This window comes from Panthera leo, chromosome B3 (genome assembly GCF_018350215.1).
Source record: "Panthera leo isolate Ple1 chromosome B3, P.leo_Ple1_pat1.1, whole genome shotgun sequence".
NCBI lineage: Eukaryota > Metazoa > Chordata > Mammalia > Carnivora > Felidae > Panthera > Panthera leo.
The window spans coordinates 124,938,762-124,963,182 of NC_056684.1; the positions used below are offsets into that span (position 1 = coordinate 124,938,762).

Consider the following 24,421-nt stretch of genomic DNA (forward strand, 5'->3'; position numbering starts at 1 on the left):
AAGAGCTAATTTTGTATATGGTGTGAGGTAGGGGTCCAACTTCACTGTTTTGCATGCGGATGGATATTTGGTTGCTACATTTGTTGAATAAGACCATTCTTTCCTACTGAATAGTCTTGGCCCATATAAAAATTTTGTAACATGACAGCATACATAGCAGTATTTCACATAAAAAAGACACGCTTAAAACTTAGGGATCCAAAAAAATGTTGAAGTAAAAGAATGAATAGAGCCATACCAGGCAGGCAAATTCTAACTGAACAAAGTTGACATGGCTCTATTAATGTCACACAAAACAGACTGTATGGGGAAAAAAACTGTAGATAAAACAGGAAACTATATAATCATAAATGGTTCAATTCACTGGAAAACACATATTTAAGCTTATGTACATCCATTTTTAGGTTCAAATTATAAAAAGCATAATGAAAACAAAACAAATCCACTATCATAGTAGGAGATCTGAACATATCTCACTCAGTAATCAATGATGGTGTCAGCACACAAAAATTTTAGTAAGGTAGACATATCTTACCTTAGATATGTAAGTAGACTATCCAAAGAAAACGATTAACATCTAATTCTAATGGTACATACAGAAGACAACAAAACAACTGCAGAAAACAGTCTTTTCAAATATACAGAAGCATATGCAAATAGTGACCACATAAAGCAAGTCCCGTCACACAGATCATATTCTCTACAAATAAAACAGTTTAGTCACAACAAGAATTAATGAAATAGAAAAAAATACACTAAGGAGAATAAAGCTAAAAGTTGATTCTTAAAAAACATCAATGAAATCAATATGCCTCTGGCAAAACTGAACAAGAAAAGAAGGGCAAGAAGACACAAATATCAGAAATGAGAATATTAAAAAAAAGGAAATGACTACATATGATTCTGACACCAAAAAGATTATCATTAACTTTATGCTAATTAAACATTTAAATATGTAATACTAGAAAATATAACTTATTCAGTCTCAAAAAGAAAGATACTTGAACAGAGTAAAGACATTACTAGCATCAGATATTTTTAACAGCATACTTTAACAAATATTCACAGAACAATTAAGTATAATCTTAGAAAAAAAAAGTCCAAGGAAGATGGAATATTTGCCAGAATTCATTTTATAAGACTATCATAAACCTGAAAACCTAGTAAAGAGTATGAGAACAGAAAATCAGACAGTATTGTTCATGAATATACATGCAAAAATCCTGAACTAAGTGTAAGTAATTCAGCAATTCATAAAAAGGGCAATACTCAAGTCATGCTATCCCAGGAATACAAAATTGGTTTACATGTAGAAAACCAATTAGTGCAAGTAGTTATAAATAACAGATTAAGGATAAGAAATTGTATGATGATCTAATAGTTGCAGAAAAAGTGTTTAATAAAATTCAATATTTATTTATGATATAAAAAATAAAGCAAAGCTCTTAATTTGAATAAAAGAGAACTTCCTTAACCAGAGAAAAGATATCCATAAAAAATCTATAGTAAACATTATATTAAATAGTGAATCATAGAAAGGGTTCCCTTTAAGATTAAGAATAAGATAAGAAAGGGGCATCTGGGTGGCTCAGTGGTTGAGCGTCTCTTGATGTGGCTCTTTATTTCAGCTCAGGTCATGATCCCAGGGTCCTGAGACTGAACCCTACGTGGCTCCACACTCAGTGGAGCTCGGCATTCTCTCTCCCCGTCTTTCTCTTCTCCTCCCCTGTTTGCACGCACGTACTCTCTCAAAATAAATAAACAAACTTTAAAAAAAAAAAAAAAAAAAACAAGGTAAGGGTGCCTGCTATTTTTAATCAATATTGTTCTGGAAGGTTTAGCCAATGAGGTAAGAAAAGCTGCCCTTTTTAATATTTAATTGTCAATTGAGAAAACATGAAAGAATCAAAGATGATAAATATCATGATTAATCAAGGAAATGCAAATTAAAACCAAAAAGAAACACCACTTTCTACCTATCAGACTGCCAAAAATTAAGGAGCCTAACAATATCAAGTATCAGTGAAGACATTAGTACAATCTGGCATTTTATTGTAAAGTTGAAGATGTGCATGCCTTAGAATCTAGTAATTCAATGGTTAGGTATAACACTTAAAAGAAAGTCATGCGTGTGTCCTCAGAAGACACACTCCAAAATATTTTATAACAGTAAACAAGTAGACACAACCCATCACATCAGATATGGATAAATAAGCTATGGTATATTCAACAGTGAAAATAATTCTAGGTATATGCAGTAACTTAGATGAACCTCAGAAATACCACCTTGAGGGGAAAAAAAAGTCAACCTGCAGAAGAATACAGAAATTACTCCATTTATGTTATAAATAGGCATTCACAATTAAACAATATGCTCTTCAGGAATATAAGTACAGATGGTAAACACAAAATTCATGAGCATGGTTACTCTGATGACAGAAGGAAGAGGGAAGAGAATGGGGATTGGGGCGAGGCACTCAGGGGACTTGAACAAAGTATGGGATTATTTTTAACTAGAGGTGGATGTAAGGATGTTTTTATCTTAAATATTTTTTAAAAAAACATTAGATAATTTAAAGAAATTTGTACTAGGATAAACAAATTTACATCTTAGGTTGCAGAAAGCAGTAACAATGAAAACTGTTAAGACAAATGTCACCTTGAACACAAGTAACTAAGCAAGAACACTAAGGAAAACAAAGATATATAAACAAAGATATACGCTTCTAGAAATACATAACTAAGAAAGACTAAGAAAGAATACTTTGCTTAACTCATGATGGACACTAAGAGTAGATAAAGTGATGTAAGGAACTGATATGGAATACAGACCAAAAGGAAGTCACGTTCAGCTTTTTTCTCAAGTTTCCTCTCTTCCCAAATGTTGCCATACCTTTCTAATTACTGAAGCAAAAGATTAACCATATTTATCTGTTCTACCAATGTCGTATGTTTAAACCATATCGTGAATGCATAAGCCAGAAAACTAGCATTACGTACACTGTCTCCACCCCCTTTATAAATACAACTCAATTTGATACACATTTTTTATTGTCAGCTATATGAAACAATACTTCATGAAGATAAATACAACCAGAAAAATCTAAAACCCTTATTAGGTTAAAAATCTAACTTTATATTAAAATCTGTATATTGTATAATACCCTAACAGCCTCTGAAAAAATAGAATATAATTCATCAGTTTGGCACTGGATAAAAGAAACTAATAGTTTCTCGTTTCAAGTCTTTTACTACAAACTTACTTCTTCTACCTGCCCATCCTCAGCTCCATCTTTCTCTTTGTCTTCCTCCTCATCATCATCATAGTCTTCTTCTTCATCTTCATCTTCTTCAGATGACGTATCCCCAGTTCCATCAACCTGTAACACCAATGGAGCTTGTGGCTGAGCAGGCTGGGCCTGTGGTTGCTGTTGGCCAGCTGCAGTTATCTGTGCCTGTGCCGGTGTTGGTGCAGCCACTGTTGTAGGTATAACTTGAGTCTTATTTCCTGTAAATAAGATTTGCTGTGGCTGAATGATGACACCCGTCTGTGGTGAAATCCCTCCAGGAAGAGGGGCCAGTACCTAAGGCAAAAGAAACCCATATTAAAAACTAGTCAGAGGACCAAGCAGCTCAGTTTCATGTGGTACACAGACAGACCTAAAAGCTGAAGAGTCACCAAAAATGACCGTATCTCACACCGTTAAAACTACCAAGGCATAAAAGGAATGTTTAACTAGTATACTGATCCACTTCCATTTTACCATTCAAATTTCTGAAGGAAAAAAGATTTTCTGAAAATAACTGTTTCATTTACTGAGCACTTGCTCTGTATATGTACATGGCAGATTCTGGACTAAGAGTTACATATAAGTTTATTTATTTGATGTATGGATAGGTATAGTAACTCACCAACCTGCCAGTCACTAAAAGGCAAAATCTTAAGCTAGACTTTCTGACTTTGCTCTAATTATTATGTTACACTGCCTCCCTGTGGAGAACACCGCACTGGAAATGTGAAGTCTTAGGTCCTAGTTTTGTTTAAGATCCCAGGTAGAGATGTAGCAGAGGCATGTCACTTAACCTCCCTTGGCTTTTGTCACTTCACTGTTATACTAGGATCAATGGTTCTCAACCCTGGCTGCAAATTACAACCACCTGGTAACTTAAAAAATACTGGTATTTGGGCCCCAGTCCTATTATTCTGATTTAACTGGTGTGAGCAGAAATGTAATCATTTAAAGCTCCCCAGCTGATTCTAACCATGCAACCACACCAGATCAGACAATTTCTCAAGTTCCTTTCAGCATCTGGAATTCTAAGGTAAACCACAACTCAAAAAGAACATATCAACAAATATTAATTATATCTTTTATAATAAACATATTTATAATTATACTTAATAAATAAAAAGCAGAGACTTCCTAGTGATAAATAAAAACAATGAATGGCAATTACTTGCCTTTAGTTTCAAGGAATGCAAAATAAAACAATATTTCTCTTAAGAAGTTTACAGATTAATGGTGCATAGGCAAAGCAATAAAACAACTCAAGAAGATAGAAGGCTTAAGGACATCTGGGTGGCTCAAGTTGGGTGAGCGTCCAACTCTTGGTTTCGGAGTTCAAGCTCTGGGCTTCATGCTGACAGTGCACAGCCTGCTTGGGATTCTCTCTCCCTCTCTCTCTGCCCCTCCCCTGCTTGCACGCTCTAATAAACAAACTTTAAAGAAAAAAAAAAGACAGAAGGTGTAACAGAAGTATGATATGATGTTATGAAAACACAGGACAGAGTATTAAATTCAGCTTGAGGGACAAGGTATGGTCAGAGAAGCCTTCCTAATAGGTTAATACTTGAGTTCATTTGTGCTTGGAAGATTAGCCAGGTTTTTCCATTTGGTCAGTTGGTTGGTTTGCCTGGGGGGCAGCGGGAGTGGAGGGAGTTGCTGGAACGAAGGCCAAAGGACATTCTAAGTAGAAGAGTAATATCAAGTGAAACCCAAAAGTAATAGCAGGAGAAAATCTGGAAAGCTGTAAATCAGATGGATTAATGCTTCTCTGATCTTACCTCTATCTTCATACTATTATACAAACATTATGTATTTATGTGTCTCTTTTTTAAAGTACCTAAGTTCCTCAAGAAAATAACCATTTCTCTTTCCTCTTTGTCTTCATAGTATAAGAGTTTAACACCTGGCACACAAGTAGATACAAATATTTAACTTTGATCTAAACAGCAGCTGAAGCAGATAACTAGAAGCATGGCAAGAAATAAACCTGAAGAGAACAAAAAAACAAGATCCAAAAAAAACCAAAGATCCTGTGAACCATGCTGAGGAGTTTAGACTTTTTCCAATAGGCAAGGGGAAATCATTATTTTAAGGATTTTAGAAAAATAACTACAAATACAGAGTAACAGGTTAGGAGGGCACAAGACTAGAGTCAGGGAAATCAATTAGGAGGATAACTATAGTATTAAAGTGTGTATATATATGTATATAGTGTGTGTAATTATATATATATATATATACATATGTATATACAACACCTTCACATTTTTAAAAAATTTTTTAACATTTATTTATTTTTGAGAGACAGAGAGACAGAGCACTACTGGGGGGAGGGGCGGGACACAGAATCCAAACCAGGCTCCAGGCTCTGAGCTGCTAGCACACAGCCTGATGCAGGGCTCAAACTCACAGACCACGAGATCATGACCTGAGCCGAAGGCGGCCGCTTAACCAACTGAGCCACCGAGGTGCCCCGCTCACATTTTACACATAGTATATAGCGTGTGTGTATATATATATAGTACTGAGAGGATAATTGTATTTTAAGTGAGAAATTAAGAAAGCATGAACTAAGGAAATGATAAGAGTCTGAGAAAAGAAAACTAGTTTCAAACATATTAAGGAACTGCAAACATGTTAAAACTGCAGTCTGAAAAAAAGGAGCTATTAAGAATTGGTAGGAATTTGTGATGCGTTGCATATTAAAGGTAAAGGAGGGGGAGGATCCCACACCCCACACCCACTTCCAGAAAATGTATAAGCTTCATGAAACTAGATTCATGCCTGCCCTGTTCACTCTTAAATCTCTAGTCCCTTGCAAAGACCCTGATACACAGCCACACAGTAAATATTTGTTGAATGAATACCAGATAACTTGGGAGGCTTAGAAGCTGGAGAGTGGTGCCACTGACTGAAAAACATGTTCGGAGGGATGATGAAAGATAAGCAAGGATAATGACAACTTAGTCTTAAACATATTGAATGTAAGTTAAGCTGTGACGTGTACAGGAGTAATTTAGAATGACAGGATGTATAGTACTAGAGAATAGTCTAAGCATTTGTATAGACAAAGCCATGAGAAAGAGAAAGGGAACCACCCAGAGAATTCAAACAGAAGAAGAAAAAAGAACCCCATGGTGATCATAACTTATGACTCTATTACCTGTTGTATAACAGGGGCTTGTACTCCACCAGGCTGCATTTGTGGTATAACTTGTTGTTGGAGAACCACTGACTGCTGAGGCTGGAAGATATACTGGGCACCATTGGCTGCTCTGACTACTTGAAGAAGCTGGCCTAAAGCAAAACATATATATTACAAGTTACCATTTTAGCAGTAACCATCTCCAAATAAATGAATTCATGGTAAATGTCAAACCACCAAAATGCCCTATTAATTCTCAAATAAGAAGTCTAACGATTTTATTAAGCGTTGTCACCCATACACAGCAAACTTAACTTCCTCACTTTTCTCCATGTTTTATAAATGTTTTAAAATGTTTTCTTTTCCTTACTTATCCTCATAAAACTCTTTTCCAATAAAGTTTTAACAACAGATTATGAGAATTGATTAGAAGTTTAAATTATCTTTACTAACATGTTAGGAGTCATGAAAGAGCAGTAAGCAAGATCAGATGTTTTCAGGGGCTCTTTGTTTTTAAAGCTTAAAGACATGAAAGTGTAACAGTTTGTTAGTATCTTGAGCCAAAGCACCAGGGTACTTAGTTTCAAAATGCTTAAAAACAATCAACGCTTGCTGAACCAATTATCATTGCCACATAATCCTAACTGTATGCATGGCTTATACACATAGAAGTGAATCCCTCTCTTTGTTGTTTTAGATGATGCAGAATCTTCAAATAATTAAAAAGCAACAATTACACGTTAAAAATATGTAGAAAGTTCTTTACAAATTTAGAATTTTATTGGCAAAATAATAAGAAATTATATAATTACGATTACAGAAAGAATACTTAAAAGCCACATAAATTCTTCCAACGTTAATATGCCAAAAATCCCAAGTAAATTTTGTTAGTTTATGCAGACATGCTATATAAAACAGAGTACTTAGTTTGATATCACAAATTTGTTCAAAGGAGTCAAGTTTTACTTGGCAAGTTAAAGGTGTTTAATCTATGTAAGTATTAAATCTATGTACGTATTAATCTATGGAAAGGTGTAAAAACCTATGTATTTCTATATGATTATACTTCATTCAATAAATAGGATTCTTATTCACAGATCAAAAGCTCAAGTGCAATTTTTATCTTCCCTACTGCATCCTCAGCAATAATTATCATTTAATGTGCAGTAGTACTTGATCTTATTTTAATAACCTAATAAGCTAAATCACAAAACAAACACTGATTTTTTTCAATGAGGCCAAAACAAAGACTAGATGGTACAATTTTCTGAGTTATACATATACATAATGGTGCTGTTATTCCTAATTACCTGAATTTGTTAATATCTGTTGAACAGGAGTCACGCCTGCAGGGAGTGCCAAGGTAGCAGCTGTAGCAGCAGCGCTCTGGAGGGGGGAAAAAAAAAAAGCAAAGGAAAAAAATCAAAACCGCATATGGGCACAAGAGTACCTCAGTTTAACTCTGGCACATTTTAACAGTATTTGGAAGTTTATTGTTTAGTGTATACTAATACTAAAAGTTCTAATGAGACTAAATCCCATTTTATAAAATGATAAGACTACCTAGCCTAAATGCTTTGCTTAAGTACTTCAACTAAGTAGAGTAATATGAAGCGCCTGGGTGGCCCAGTCAGTTAAGTGTCTGACTTTGGCTCAGGTCATGATCTCATGGTTTGTGGGTTCAAGCCCCTCTTCACTGCCAGCACAGAGCTCACTTTGGATCCTCTGTCTCCCACTCTCTGCCCCTCCCCTGCTCACACAGCGCGCTCTCTCTCTCTCTCTCTCTCAAAAATAAACATTAAAAAAGAAAAGAAAGAAAAAGAAAATGTGTTTCTTCTTGTCATTTCTACACCTAAAGCCTCAAATTCCCACTATGTCCCCAGAATACAGCTATAGCCCCACCAGGTTCTCTTCATGAAATGCAGGTTCTGCATTTCATTTATTTTAATAAATCTTGTCTGTATAGGCAAATGAAAGGTAATCTAAGTCTGAGGAGTAAGTTAACAGCCATTTACTACTGAGAAATATTATTTAGAAATACGAAGGGCCTAGAGGCACCTGGGTGGCCAGTCGCTTAGGCACCCGACTTTGGTCCTGGTCACGATCTCACAGTTTGTGGGTTAAGGCCCCATGTCAGGCTCTGTGCTGACAGCATGGAGCCTGCTTCGCATTCTCTGTCTCCCTCTCTCTCTGTCCTTCCCCCACTCGGTTTCTCTCTCTCAAACTAAACATTAAAAAAACATATTAAGGGCTTATAATTCATATTTTATAAGATTAATAGATCTCCCTATACTGGCAAAGTGACAACTCTAGTTTCTACACATCATACATGACACAATGACCACCTACACACCTCTACACGTTCAAGTTGCTACCAATAAATATTTCTGGAGTGACATACCATACACAAACCATCCTTTATTGATATCTACTGAAAATTTATTCTCGTATTATATGAAATAGCATTAGAATAATGCATTAGAGCAATTATTCCATAAAGAGAACCTGCAACACTGGTTTGATAGAAGATCCTGTTTTGTTTTCAGTATTTTTGAAGTTTATTTATTTTGAGAGTGAGAGTGAGAGTAAGAGAGAGAGAGAGAGAGAGAGAGAGAGAAACTACAAGCAGGGAGGGCAGAGAGAGGGAAGATATGAAGAAAGCTCCACACTGTCAGCACAGAGCTGACAGATGGAGGCTTGAGCTGACTAACTAGGAGATCATGACCTGAGCCAAAACCAAGAGTCGAACACATACCCAACTGAGCCACCCTGGTACCCTGGTCTTGTTTTGTAATTTCTTTCAAATACCTTTCTACCTAATATATTACCACTATCCTCCATTCTTACTGAATTACTTAACTTTTCAATGTGTTCATTTCCAAAGCATGCATAACTATTAAAAAAAATCAAAACTGGGGTGCCTAGCTGGCTCAGTCAGTACAGCATGTGACCCAAGAGTTCAAGCCTCATGCTGGGTGTGGAGATTGCTTAAAAATAAAATCCTTTTTAAAAAAAAAAATTAGAACTTTTAGAAAAAATTTTTTTTTAAGTTTATTTATTCTGGGAGAGACAGAGACAGCATAAGTGGGCAAGGAGCAGAGAGAGAGGGAGACAGAGAATCCCAAGCAGACTCTGCACTGTCATCATGGAGCCTGACATGGAGCTCAAACTCACAAAACAGTGAGATCAGGACCTGAGCCAAACGAAGAGTCAGATGCGTAACCAACTGAGCCACACAGGTACCCCAAAACTATTTTTAATGGCTATCTTCTAATCAGGAATAATAATGCAAACAAACAAAACCCAAAAACCTTTTATTGGTAAGGAGCCCACAGTGATTATGTTTCAGAACATATAAAATGTATGAGGCAAACACTGACAACATCAAGTAAAATACTAAAATACACATAGATGCTAATGCATTTTATTGATTGACGTTTCTGACCCATGATCTGTTTAAATACATGCTTTTTGGAATCAAGGAGATGAAAAAAAAACAGGTAAGAGATGGGCTACTGATTTTGCCCCAGTCTCTTTAAACACAATTTTAATTCAAAATTCTCTCGCAAACACTTAAAATTCTTAGAAAATCTAAGTAAGATGGGCCTACTCCAAGTGATTCTACAAAACTTGGTTTTAAAATGACACAAGTTATTCCCTAGGAAACAGTCTCAATAGTACCAACTGCAATATATATCGTACAGTTAGACTTTTATTTTTAAGGGTGGAGGTTAAAAAAAAATAATTGGGGGTATTAGACCTGAAATGGAATTTTTGAATGATAAAAATTCTTGTGATTCCATAATAGACTGGAATTTTGTGATTTTCATGCAGAAAAAATTAATTCCAGCAACTTTAACTGGAAGTACAAATAGATATGCTTGATTTTTTTTGTGAATTTAAAAACTGTAATTTCCACTATAGTGCAGAAATTTGCAATTCTGTCAAGTTATAAATTTATAAGGCTGGCATATTTTAAAAGGAATCATTTGTCTAGTAGGTGAGCCCTGTTTCCTATCTGGCTTATCAATCACAAATGAGTTTGAGGTTCACTACTCATCACTCAACAAACAGAAGTGATTTTTTTTTAAATACTCCTTTTTCAGGGGCACCTGGGTGGCTCAGTCGGTTAAGCGTCTGACTTCAGCTCAGGTCATGATCTCACAGTTCGTGAGTTCAAGCCCCGCCTCGGGCTCTGTGCTAACAGCTCAGAGTCTGGAGCCTGCTTCAGATTCTGTGTCTCCCTCTCTCTCTGCCCCTCCCATGCTCATGCACTGTCTCTCTCTGTCTCAAAAATAAACATTAAAAAAAAAAAATTAAAATACTTTTTCATTTAAAAAAAACTATCTGAAAAAAAATCTCATTGCTGGCGTTAGGCTAAGATTTTTTTTTTAAATGGTTCTTTAATCATTTAAATGACTCTTATTATTAAATGATAATCATTTAATGATTCTTTAATCATTAAATATAAGATCTGGCTGAATTTAAGAATGAAATGTTAGAACTGAGACACCACTAACAGTCTATATATTGTAAACAGAAGAAAAGTCATTTATAAGAAAGTGCTGGAGTAACTACTCTAATAAGACTTCATTTTTCCTGCTTCCGATTCTGTGTCTCCCTCTCTCTCTGCCCCTCCCCCGTTCATGCTCTGTCTCTCTCTGTCTCAAAAATAAATAAAACGTTAAAAAAATTAAAAAAAAAAAAAAAAAGGGGCGCCTGGGTGGCTCAGTCGGTTGGGCGGCCGACTTCAGCTCAGGTCACGATCTCGCGGTCCGTGAGTTCGAGCCCCGCGTTGGGCTCTGGGCTGATGGCTCAGAGCCTGGAGCCTGCTTCCGATTCTGTGTCTCCCTCTCTCTCTGCCCCTCCCCCGTTCATGCTCTGTCTCTCTCTGTCTCAAAAATAAATAAAACGTTAAAAAAATTTTAAAAAAAAAGACTTCATTTTAATGTTTTACTAAAAAAAAGCTTTAAGTTCATAGGTAAGGATTCTCTAAGGACCTGAAAAGGTTTTTTGAATATTTGATGGGAAATACTGTATGCCCTAAACGAAATGTGAAAATTTAAGGACTTATGTTCAGTGAATATCCCTTAGAAATATCAAAAGACTAATACATAACTCAACTGGTTATAATGCACTTTAAAGTAGTAACATACACGTTGTAATAAATCTTAAAAGGCTATGCTATGGTTAAATCAGAGCAAAACTTTTTAAAAGTTTGATCTTAAAAACAGTTATCTTGAACTATGCAAATAGTTCATTTTCATTTTTAGAGCTTATAATTCTCAGCATTCCTGACCTCTTGCAATTAATGGATCTTCTGAAACAGAACTATAATTGGCACAGTATGTCTGGTAGGTCTCAAAACCTATTTTCAAAAATAGCATGGAATAAAACAGCTCTCACAAAGCACCATTCTTTTGGTATTTTCAACAGAAAACTGTATAATTTTATGAACCTCAATGTGTAAGTATCAAGCTAAACTTTAGATTTGCTGCTAAATCCAATATTTAGGAAACTAAATAAAACAGCCATTTTGCTCAAGTTTTGAATAAACTTCAGACTGTTAATACACAACATACCCAGGCATAATCACAATTTTGAGTTAAAGTAGAGCCAAGCAAAGTGCTACATTTTGAGTCTCACCATGTTTGATGCATTCATATGTTGTATCAGCTTAGAATCAGGAACTATAACTTGTGGTGCAGCAGCTAGTAAAAAGAAAAAAAAAAGACACATGCAAACAAGGAACCATGAGGTTGTTTCATAATCCTAAGAATGCTATACAATGCTGAAAATTTTTTCACATTTTCTGCATTCAAATGCATTCACCCATTTGATATCTCAGAATGTTATAAATATCTATAAATAACAGCTGTGACATACCCATCTTATACTAGAAAACATCAATGAAAAAAAAGAATTAAGTAACAATACATAAGGACACAAAAGAATTTGGGAACATGAAGTAGTGAGACACCTAATATTTATATGTATACAGCTCTGTGCATTCTTAAACTGGAAATCATCAAACACAATTTAATCCTGTCTTGGTAACTCAGCATGAACTATTTTATCGATATAATGATGCTACTGTTGGAATGAATTATTAACCCCTTAAGAATGAGCTAAAAAAAAAAAAAAAAAACTCTAGTTTTTTTTTAAACCTACAGAGCCCTTTTGTCCCATTTGACAGTTGCCAGAATCTTAAGTTACTTCCAACAATGTTTTTAAAAATATAAATCAGAAATAATGGCAATATTACAGAAGTATAAAAGGAATTAAGTGTTTGATTCCGCAAATTTCAGAGAATAAATGATAATCCCATTATCCTAATATTCTCTGAGTGAAGAAAATCAAATTTTAATTTATGATGACCTAAAATCCTAGTGCCAGACCTGAAGGCAATAGGAGGAACAGTCATCAAAACAGATTAAAAGGAATAAAAACAAACAAAAAACAAAAAAAGATTAAAAGGATAAAATTATTTGATGCAGATACAGAATAAAATCAAATATTAAAAGTCATATTTGGCATAACAGTAAAATAACCCAAATAGACATTTCTACTGTACATCATTTACCATATATCACTATCAATTTTAAGTCTTAAGTATATTCTCAGATACTCTCAAATGAGGCATATGAGTAACTAAACTGTTACTTTGAAATAAAATTTTTCATATACCTTCATTCTCCTTTCCAATAACAAGATTTACAAAACTCAAATGCTCCGAAGTTTCATAACTGAACACATTTGTCATGACAGAAAATACTTGTTATATGCAACAGGCCAAGCTTCTTAGCCTTTTCAGGGCCCAAATTTTCCTGAGCATTGAAATGTTCGAAGAGCTACTTCCCAAAGCTTTTGTAAAGCTTCAGTGACACAAAATCTACGAAATTACTTGCACAGTACAAAGCACTATGGACACAATCTATAAATACTTGGTTTTTCTTACCTTGAAACCAAGTAATATAAATTAAGATATGTTATATATACACTCTTCGCTTAAAAGAAATCTAATTCAATTTACACTTACTAAATTACTAGGAAATTGAAATTTCCGATTGCCATCATTACAAAAATTCTCCAACGTTTCAGATATATTTATAAACACTAAACTTAAATAGGTCTTTGGAGGAATAAATCCATTTCATTACAAAAGTAGATGATTTTCCCATATAAAATAATGAAACCCTTAAATAAACCTTTATAGATTTGACTTATTATAGGAAATCCGGCATTATGTAGACTTCTCAAAAGTATTAATACTTACCTGAGTATCATCTTAGGCTCTCAATTAGTTAACCAGTTGTTTATCATTACTACAAAAATAAAATCCACTTTTTATATAAAATCTGTCGGCAAATATATATATACCAATCCCTCGGCCAATAGAAAGGAAAAACCTAGAGTATTTCTCTTCTTTGAAAATGACAAATTTCAATTCCAAGTTGTAAGTAGAAAAATATACCCAGCCTCACCTTGCTGTGAGGCAGGAATAAGGACCTGCTGGGTCTGCGCTTGCTGAGGTACCGTCTGCTGTGGTTGAGTTTGCTGATGGTGGTGGTGGTGGTGATGCTGCTGTTGCTGAGGTTGGTGTTGTTGTTGAACTTGCAGTAAAAGCTGTTGCTCTTCTGAATGAAATCCATCGACTGCCCTAGACTGCATTAGTTTATTCTCCCACAACTAAGGTAAAGAAAAGAACATTCTAAGTGAACATCAAGGAAGATAAATCCAGACATGGACAAAACATATTAGTCTGTTCATAAAATTCTTCCATTTTCAAAACTGATACAACCACAAAATAAACCAACCCCTAATTCTTATCCAAGTGTATGCAATAACCAAAACTAATTTTTTTTTTTAACGTTTATTTATTTTTGAGACAGAGAGAGACAGAGCATGTACGGGGGAGGGTCAGAGAGAGGGAGACACAGAATCTGAAACAGGCTCCAGGCTCTGAGCTGTCAGCACAGAGCCCAACGCGGGGCTCAAACTCACGGGCCACGAGATCATGACCTGAGCTGAAGTCGGCCGCTCAACTGACTGAGCCACCCAGGCGACCCCAAAACTAATTTTTAAAGTATCAAATTTCAGGGGGGTCTGGGTGGCTCAGTCAGTTGAGCATCCGACTCTTGGCTCAAGACATGATCTCACGGATTGGTCTACGCTCTCAGAACAGAGCCTGCTTAGGATTTGCTCGCTCTCTCTCCCTGTCCCTCCCATGCCCATATGCTCTCTCAAAGTAAACAAAAAAACATTAAAGTATCAAATTTCATTTTTTGCTATCTTAGAGTACTGGAGAATTTTCTTTTTATATCTTCAAACTTTCTACAGTAATTCCTTAGTAATTCCACTCAGTTTCACAGAAGCAAGTTTTTAATAATCAAAGATTATCCTTTTGTAACACCAAATCAATTACTACTTTTATGGAAATCTTTCTTTAATGAAATATCTTTTAAATTATATATGCAAAACATAAATTCATCTTCTCTTGATTTGAACAACGAGAAACATTATACAGGCAATCCTCAAGTTAGAAAAGGGTAACTTTCCATCTGTCCAATCCTACACAAGGATAAAGCAGCAGCAATGCCTAAGGTTTTTAGAGGCACTCTCAACCCTCTACACTTTTTGAAATTCCCCTCTGTCTTCCATCATGACAAGAAATGACAACCCTTTTCTGCTTTTCCCCTTCTCTTTTCTCATCACACCATAGGACAGCTTTTATGATGGGGGGGGGGGGAGATCAAGACATGGGCAAAAGGAACACAGAAAATAAAGTATTTATGACTATTTCATCCTTCTTCCTAACACATTTCCTCTCTACCAGACTGTTCAACCTAGAGAGCCTCAACCCTTATAAGAAACTGCCCAAGAAAGGAACGGTTCTTTAAATATACAAATGAAATTTAATTCAGTCATTTTGTACACAAGCACCTACACATACTTTGTTTTCTCCCCTAAGATATGCTCTTGGAATATTGCCTAACTCACCTGAGGCTTCTATCAGATCCTTCAAGAAGCTCCCTTTACCAATACTCAAAGATTTTTATAATCTCCTGACACTTCCAACTTCTAGAAATTCTATATTTGTAGCTACATGCTAATTACAATTCCAGCATAGCTCTAATGGCTTGCTGAAAAAGTAAATTAACGGTCAATTTCCCAAAGCAACCATTCCCCTAACAGGTTTAGTATTTAGACTTGCCTGAAGACTATTCTTACAGAGATAGTAACAATATCTATCTCCTGGTTTGCTGTGAGGACTAAATAACATATTCATGTAGTTATCAGAGTCTAGCATAAAGTCAGCACTAATAAATGTTATTTTCATTATTATGGTGGTGGTGGTTATTAATTGTGTAACAGAACATGACACCAGAAGTCAGAAACCCAGTTAGTCCTAGTCTGGCCACTATTTAGCTTTGTGGACAAATTACATATCTTTCTTGGGCATTTTCCTCATCTAAAAAGAGAACAAGTTCAATTACTTCTAAACTCACTTTCAGCTAAGAAATCTAAGTCTCTGAAAAATCTCAGATTGAAAACAGCTCTTTCTAGGGTAACAAAGAATGACTTTCTGGGAGCCCAAGTTGCATCTGGTTCATCTCCACGAAGTGGGCATCTAGCATAGCACGCAGAGCAAAATGGACACCTACACATTGAATAAAACACATTCCAACTAACATATAGTAAGGCTTCTAAACAGTCTGCACTCACCCAAACCTTCTACAGCACCTGGGTGGCTCAGTTCGTTAAGCATTCGACTTCAGTATAGGTCATGATCTCACAGTCCGTAAGTTCGAGCCCCATGTCAGGTTCTGTGCTGACAGCTCAGAGCCTGGAGCCTGCTTCAGATTCTGTGTCTCCCTTTTTCTCTGCCCCTCCCCTCTCTCTCAAATATAAACATTAAAAAAAAAAGAAAAAAAAAAAAAGAGTCTAAAACAAAACAAAACCTGGTCTCTGGTGAGCCAAAAATCACGGTAAAAAAAGTACTATTAATTAATGCTTTAAGAAACAGTTGTGTTTAATCCATGTTTTTATTAAATTGAAAGCTTCAGTTTTATCACCTCCAATTGATCTACCAACTGCAATCTGATCCATCACATTACTTCAATGAAACTTCCATGGTAATGGCAAATATTAGTAATTATGTATCATGTGCTAAGTGCTGGGTACTACTCACCTAGCCTCTGAAGTCAACGGCTTATGGGTCAGAATCCACCCAACACCTCATCACTACCGTCACTACCCTTTCCAGAGGATTGTTTACTGTTACGGGCCTGCTTCAAGTCCTCTCCTCCCACCAGCACTACTGTAAACTGTAATGACTAAGTCCTCTGAGCTCTCCACATCAAGTCATAAATTCTGCAAATAATTACTGAGATCTCCTATCTACTAGACACTAGTAGAGGCATTGAGAACAGACAGTGAACAAACCTGATAAATATCCTTCTCCTCACAGAGACTACATTCTAGTGAAAACTTGTTCTTCCAATCTATCCTCTACTACAATAATCAGTGGTCCTCAAAATGTGGTCCCAGGACAAACAGCATCAGCATCACCTGAGAAACTGTTAGACATACCAATTCTCAGGCCCCACCCCAGACCTACTGAATCAGCAACTCTTGGGATAGAGCCAAAAATCTGTTTTAATAGTCTGTCCAGGTCATTTTAATGCATGCTATTAAAGTCTAAACTAATGCATTTCAAACTGCATACTGTAGCCCTTTAGTGGGTTGTTAAAATTTAATTTTTTTTTTTTTTGTAAATATAACTGAATTAAAAAGCAAATGTCAGACTACCTATCAAGTCACTCGCTGGAGAAGTCCAAAAATCTGCATTTTAACTAGCATCCCAGAGAATCTTTCTCACTTTAAGAAAAAATCAAGCTCCTTAGTACAGAATATGTCACCTCTCCTAGCTGCTACTATAACTTGTATTCTATTTTCCTAACAGTGTCCAACTACTTGCAGTTCCCAGAATACAGCATACGTATCTCATGTCTAAATCTTAGTAAACTACTCCCTCTGACAGTCTCCTCACAATTCCCCAAACAATGCAAATGTCAAAGTCACACAGCCTCAATGAAATCACTGACTGCCTCCATACCCTAGAAATATTTCTTCTGTACTTTTCACACTGTTTATCATCTCTACTAAAGTATGAATTCTTTCAAGGCAAAGACTATGTGTCTTATTCAGAAGCTAACAAAATGACTAAGAGCTTATCAGACATTTAGTATTAATTTCAAAGAGAAGGGAAAACAAACTTGTTTTCCAGCATAATATTTCTCTGTAAGGATACTACTGACATTCTGGCCAGGACAATGCTTTATCATACAGGGTAGTGCCACAGGAAGTGTACAGAAAATACAGCATTCCTGGCTGTAGCCTACTAAATGCCAAGGGTGTCCACTAGTCACTAAGACAAGCAAACATGGCCCCATACATTTCCAACTGCTGGGGGTTGTGGGAAGACAGAAGAAAGGGGTGATGGGAGTAGTCCACAAAGAATCCCCATTTACTAAGCACCAAATACTAAGTAATGTAAAAAATACAAATACAGTACCCTAAATACTTAACATTAAAATTTAACATCACATAATATAAAGTTCAAATTGGCTGAATGTTTTCTCTCCAATTTCATTTTTTATACGATTTTAATTGTATTTATCAAAATATTCTATTTTTTTAAATTATCAGCTATTTAAACTAAACAATACCCACTTTCATCAACAGAGATAACATTAATACTAACAACAACCAAGAATACTGAACTGTTACATATTTATTTATTTATTTATTTTGCTAAGGAAATAGGAAGAACTATTTTTCTTCCTTTTCATAATACTATTTTCCCTCCAACACAGTAGCTATTATTTCTGGCAATCCTACTTCAGCCATCTTTGCCAGGTCTCTGAAATTAGACATGGAGAAAATTCTTTTTCTGTTCCCCAAATGACTCAGATATACACCTGTGTATCATGTTAACTAGACTAATACTGTATTCTAACTGTGCACTTTGTGAGTACTTTATAGGTACAGACTCATTTTTACAAAATCCTAGAACACTGACATTGTTACTAGCTCCTTTTTACAGCAAAAGAACCCAAGGAACAAGAAGTTATATAATTTATCCAAGACCACCAACTAAAAGCAGGCAAAAATGAAGAACAATCCAGGCAGTCTGACTCCACTGTTTCCAGTCAGGGCTGGATTCTGAGAGTGAGCAGGCACACTAGGCAACCTGCTTGCCTCACCCTAATCCCAGCTCTGGTCCAAGTTTCTAAACTCTACACTATATTCCTGTTATCAGAGCAGGCCTAGTCACAACTCTGGTACCTTCTTTTTACTGGTAAGTATTGAATGTCATCTGGAGACAAAGGCCTAGGTTCAAGTCTCTAGCCCATGATAAATGACCCCATCAAAGCATATTCTCTCCAAGTCTATTTTTTTATCTATAAATTTTTATTAATCTACCGCTTCCTGGCAGTCTGCTAGGCTAGAAATTCTGAAGAATTCTACTTTCACAAAATATCTAGCTCCTGAATAAAACATAAGACAAATTCATTTACGTATGGGCTCTCTTGAACTGGGGTTGGGGAACAGAGTTTTCCACAAGGACAAATGAAGTGGAATAATGGATTATTGTTCAAGTTATGACCCAAGTATTTATATATAACTAGAATATATTTAAAATAATCGTTCTCCATCAGGGGTGGTTTTGCCCCCAGGGACATTTGGCAATGCATGGACACATTTTTGGTTGTCAGAAATGAAGGGTGCTACTGGCATCTAGTAGGTAGAGGCCAGGTATGCTGCTAACATTCTACAATGAACAGGACAGCCCTCTACAACAAAGAATTAACAAATGTCAAGGTTGAGAAACCTGATCTAGAGACAAAGTGAGTTTCAGATTTGTCTCCAATTGAGAAAATTTTTTCTCACGGTTTTATTGAGAAAAGAGGTCATGGTTTTTGTTTTTGTTTTTTTATTTAAATCCAAGTTAGTTAACATATAGCGTAATGATGGTTTCAAGAGTAGAATTTAGTGATACATCACTTACATGTAACACCCAGTGCTCATCCCAGCAAGTTCCCTCCTTAATGCTCATTATGCAGTTAGCCCATCCCCCACCCAACACCCCTCCAGCAACCCTTCCTTTCTTCACTATATTTAAGAATCTCTTATGGTCTGCCTCCCTCTCTTTTTATCCAATTATGTTCATCTGTTTTCTTAAATTCCACATAAGTGAAATCATATGATATCTACCTTTCCCTGACTTACTTCGCTTATTAGCATAATACACTCTAGTTCCATCCACGTTGTTGAAACAGCAAGATCTCATTCTTTTTGATTGCTGAGTAATATTCCATTGTGTGTGGAATATTATATGTGTGTGTGTGTGTGTGTGTGTGTGTGTGTGTGTGTGTGCATATAAATACATACACACACACGTGCTTTTTCCATTCGTCAGTCAAGGGACGTTTGGACTCCTTCCATAATTTGGCTACTGTTGAGTGCTGCTATAAACACTGGGGTGCATGTGTCCCTTCAAATCAGCATTTTTGTAACCTTTGGATAAATACCTAGTAGTGTATTGCTGAGTTGTAGGGTAGTTCTATTTTTAATTTTTTGAGTAACCTCTGTACTGTTTTCCAGAGAGACTGTGTCAGGTTGCATTCCCACCAGCAGCACAAAAGTGTTCCTCTTTCTCCACATCCTTGCCAACATCTGTTGTTTCCTGAGTTGTTAACTTTAGGAGAGGCCATGTTTTATATCTCCCATAGTATTTGCTATTGAGATATGGGGAGCTCTGACAGTGTAGAAAGAAAGATGATTTTATCATTCACTTTAAAGAGGATTTCTAGACTGTCATTCCCATCCATAATCACTCACCAATCCAAATCACAACTTACATTCAAATAGAGATTAAAAAATGGGGCGCCTGGGTGGCTAAGTTGTTTAAGGGTCCAAGTTTGGCTCAGTCTCGCAGTTCATGGGTTTGAGTTTCGCGTCGGGCTCTGTGCTGATAGCTCAGAGCCTGGAACCTGCTTCAGATTCTGTGTCTCCCTCTCCCTCTCCCTCTGCCCCAACCCCACTCGTGCTCTGTCTGTGTCTCTAGTTCTCAAAAATAAACAGTAAAAAAATATATTTAAGGGGTGCCTGGGTGGCTCAGTTGGTTAAACATCCAACTTCAGTTCAGGTCATAATCTCATGGCTCCTGAGTTTGAGCCCAGCACTAGTCTCTGTGCTGACAGCTTAAAGCCTGGAGCCTGCTTCAGATTCTGTCTCCCTCTCTCTCTACCCCTCCACGGCTTACGCTCAAGTCTCTCTCTCTCTCTCTCTCTCATATAAACAAACATTAAAAACATTTTTTAAATACATATATTTAAAATATGTATGTATAGATAGATCAAAAATCAAGACTGTGATTTTTTTTTTTATTTCCCATAGTTTATACATTAAAGTAGGCCTATAGTGTTTCAAGAGATAACCTAGAAAATTGGGTTGAATTTTTTTTTAAGTTTATTTTGAGAGACAGAGAGAGAGAGAGAGAGAGAGAGCATGCACAAGCAGGGGAGGGGCAGAGACAGAGAGAGGAAGAGAGAGAATCCCAAGCTGGCTCTGCTCTGTCAGTGTGGAGCCCAATGCAGGGCTTAAAGTCATGAACTATGAGATCATGACCTGAGCTGAAACCAAGAGTCGGATACTCAACCAACTGAGCCACCCTGGTGCCCGGGTTGATTTTTTTTCCCCATCACTTCCCTTCCAGCATTATCTAGTTAAACTTTAAATTACATGCACAGTCACTACTCATCTTAATTCATAATCTAATTCACCATGTATCCTTCACAGCAGTAGGGAAATTTTTGATAAAAGTTTGTGAAATAGCCCAAAAGAGGAGAGGAGGGGCTAGAACTAATGACAAAGTTCTTTGTAAAACACAAAACACAAAATCAATTGTTAGTCTTTATTAGCAAGAATGTCTAAACCTGTAGAATCTAATACAATATCCCCTAGCCACATACACATGGTGATTTAAATTGGAATTATAATTAAAAACTCAGTTCTTCAGTTCCACTAACTACATTTCCAGTGCTTAACAGCCATATGCTGCTAGTGGCTACTATACCGGAGAACACAGATATGGAATGTTTTCATCACCACAGACAGGGCACATTCTGGAAATTCTAATGAGATTCTGAAGAAATTTAGTACAGAGAATTAAAATAACATAAACTCAGTTTAGCCTAACAGTTTATTTTTAAATCCAGTGACAATCTAGAAAAGAAGAGTATGCCCCATTTGGAAAAACAGTAAAAATATTACAGTACTTTGTTCAGTTAGATTATGGAGTCATGTTTGTTATTAACCAATTTAATTAAATATTTACTGAATACCAACCACATATGGAAGGCACTGTGTTAGAGGCTAGGGATTCAAAGATGAGTAATTCACAATTTTTGTTATTAAAAACTAGCCACTAAACAAACAAAAGGTGCATAATATATATATCATTCAATATATTACATACTCCATTGTATAGATTACACTAATATATATTTAAACAGCCAAATATAATAAAAATACAGGTAGAGCTATTTAATCTCAAAGACAACTCATTCTCTTTGAGAGAATGCCTTGATTCTATTGGAACCATTCAGAAAAACCAATTCCCCACACTTTGTGAAAAGCAAGAGTAGATAACCAACAACCTGGATTAACTGCCAGTATGACTTAAGGTAAGTCTTTGGGGCTGATTTCCTACATTTAAAAATGTTGCATCTTCTACATAAGTTCAAAGTACTTTAAGGTCAACCATTGTACCAGTGTAATGTAAACAGCAAAGTATTTGCTCCACAGAACACAAAGGAATCAAACTAATCTTACTCTTCTCTTATTCATACCCTGAGATACTTTATGCTGTTTCAGTAGTTTATATTGCTATTCTTCCAACTCATGCCTCAAGAGTTGGTGTCCTTTCACTAGCGATTCTGGATACCTACTCTTTACTTTTAGTAACCATTACATTTCTCTCAAGGTAAATAAAAATTTCCTCATTTCACTTAAATCTATATATTTTTCCTTCCTCCCACAGGCAGATTCTTGTTAAAAACTCTACAGAAGTTGCCCACAGATGCCTAAACACCCTAAGATACATTTTATCACCATAATAAATATGAGGTTTGCTTTATTTAAAATAAGTTGCTAGGGGCACCTGGGTGGCTCAGTCTGTTAAGCAACCGACTTTGGCTCATGTCATGATCTCACAGTTTCTGGTCCGAGCCCCGTCAGGCTCTGTGCTGGCAGCCCGGAGCCTGAAGCCTGCTTTGGATTCTGGGTCTCCCCCTCTCCCTGCCCCTCCCTAACTTGTGCTCTCTCTTTCTCTCAAAAATAAACATTAACAAAAATTAAAAAATAATAAAATAAGTTGCTAAGCTGCAGCCTCCACACTTCCACTGAATGGATAAATAATGCCAAAACAAATGTTCTTAGCATTGTGATTACTGTCCTCAAGGAACTCAATATCCAATTTCTAAGCCAGCAGTTCTAAACCTTTTTGGACTCAGGATCTTTTATTCCTTTCAAAAATTACTGAGGACCTCAAAAAGCTTTTATGAAATTATAACTAAGTTGTTTTTTTTTTATGTTTACGAATGCATTTAAAAACAGCAATGTATCCATTATATGTTAACATAAATAACATATCTTTTAAAAAAATAACCATATTTTCCAGATCAAATTTAGTTGACAAGTAGCTTAAAGAAAAAATAGCTGGATTCTCCTATCTGCTTCTACATCTACTTTGTTGTTTTGGTTGAAGTAGAAGAAAATCTGTCTTCCCACAGCTAGGCAGTTGGGAAAAGAAAAAGTATTTTAAACTATGGTTTCTTAAAAGTTAGCTATAATGTGGAATCTGAAACCATACACAAAATCCATTAATTTATCTTTCACTTTGAAAGGATTTTGCAACATCATGCATTGGTCATTTGGAAAATACAAATTCACTGAATTATGCAGATATTCCAAATGTTAATACATTTCATTAAAGAGTATCAAATAATGGCACTTCTTAATAGTAACAGTGATCTCCTCTGGACCCTTAAGTAAACATCTTTTTAATATTCACTGCATCAAAATGGGATGCATACATAAAGCACTGTGCATATGGAACAGTTACCTCAAGGAAAAGCACTTGTGCATTTGAGTAGCTACTTTAACTGGCCACTTGTCAGAACACAACTTTTACTGGAAATATGACAAACTATGATTTCCAGACTTGGGCATTTGGCCAACCTCATGGACCCCCTGAAACAATCTGTGAGGAAACCTCAGGACTCCACAGACCTTATTTTGAGAACCACTGTTCTGAGCAATATGGCAAAAAGATTGCATGATTTATTTCATGAGTCATTACAATACCAAGAAAACATAAATGCTAAATAAGAATATCGAACTGCTTCCGCTTAAATCCAAAAAAATCCAAGAGACAGAAAACCAGTTCCAAAGTAAAATAGATTATAAACCCAATATTTGGCCCATGTAAAAAAAAACAAAAAACAAAAAACACACAACTTAAGAACGTGAAATTCGTTCACCCAGCACTTAATTTCTACAACATAAATACATTTTAGAATATATGTACATTAAAACCATAGAAATAAGGAAGAAAAAAAAACTGTCAAATAATTAGACCATAACCATCCATTAATGGACTAAAACAAACCTATAAGGGGGAGCTTGGGTAGCTCAGTTGCTTAAGCCTCGGACTCTCAATTTTGGCTCAGGTTATATCTCACAGTTGTGAGATCGAGCTCCACGCTGGGCTCTGCACTGAAAGCACAGAACCTGCTTGGGATTCTCTCCCTCTCTCACTCAAAATAAATAAACTTAAAAAAAAAAAAAGGTAAGTCCTACTAATTTCCACATCACATACAAAGAAACTGAAATATAAGCAATGTGCCTAAAGTCAGAG

General features: G+C 36.0%; 1 protein-coding gene and 1 non-coding gene across 6 annotated transcripts in view; both read right to left on the reverse strand.

Moving 5' to 3' along the window:
* Window positions 1–24,421, reverse strand: part of GTF2A1 (general transcription factor IIA subunit 1) — a 44,979-nt gene that overhangs the window by 14,767 nt on the left and 5,791 nt on the right. For all 5 annotated transcript variants that reach the window (XM_042943984.1, XM_042943985.1, XM_042943986.1 and 2 more), the window contains exons 3-7: window positions 13,917–14,121; window positions 12,079–12,143; window positions 7,743–7,818; window positions 6,451–6,584; window positions 3,264–3,584 (exon numbers count right to left, since the gene is read on the reverse strand). In XM_042943984.1, the coding sequence (XP_042799918.1) occupies window positions 3,264–3,584; window positions 6,451–6,584; window positions 7,743–7,818; window positions 12,079–12,143; window positions 13,917–14,121 (801 nt within the window). The remainder of the gene's footprint in view (window positions 1–3,263; window positions 3,585–6,450; window positions 6,585–7,742; window positions 7,819–12,078; window positions 12,144–13,916; window positions 14,122–24,421) is intronic.
* LOC122223471 lies at window positions 12,716–12,858 on the reverse strand. Its single transcript, XR_006204341.1, has one exon. It is a non-coding gene; the product is annotated as a small nucleolar RNA SNORA79 (small nucleolar RNA).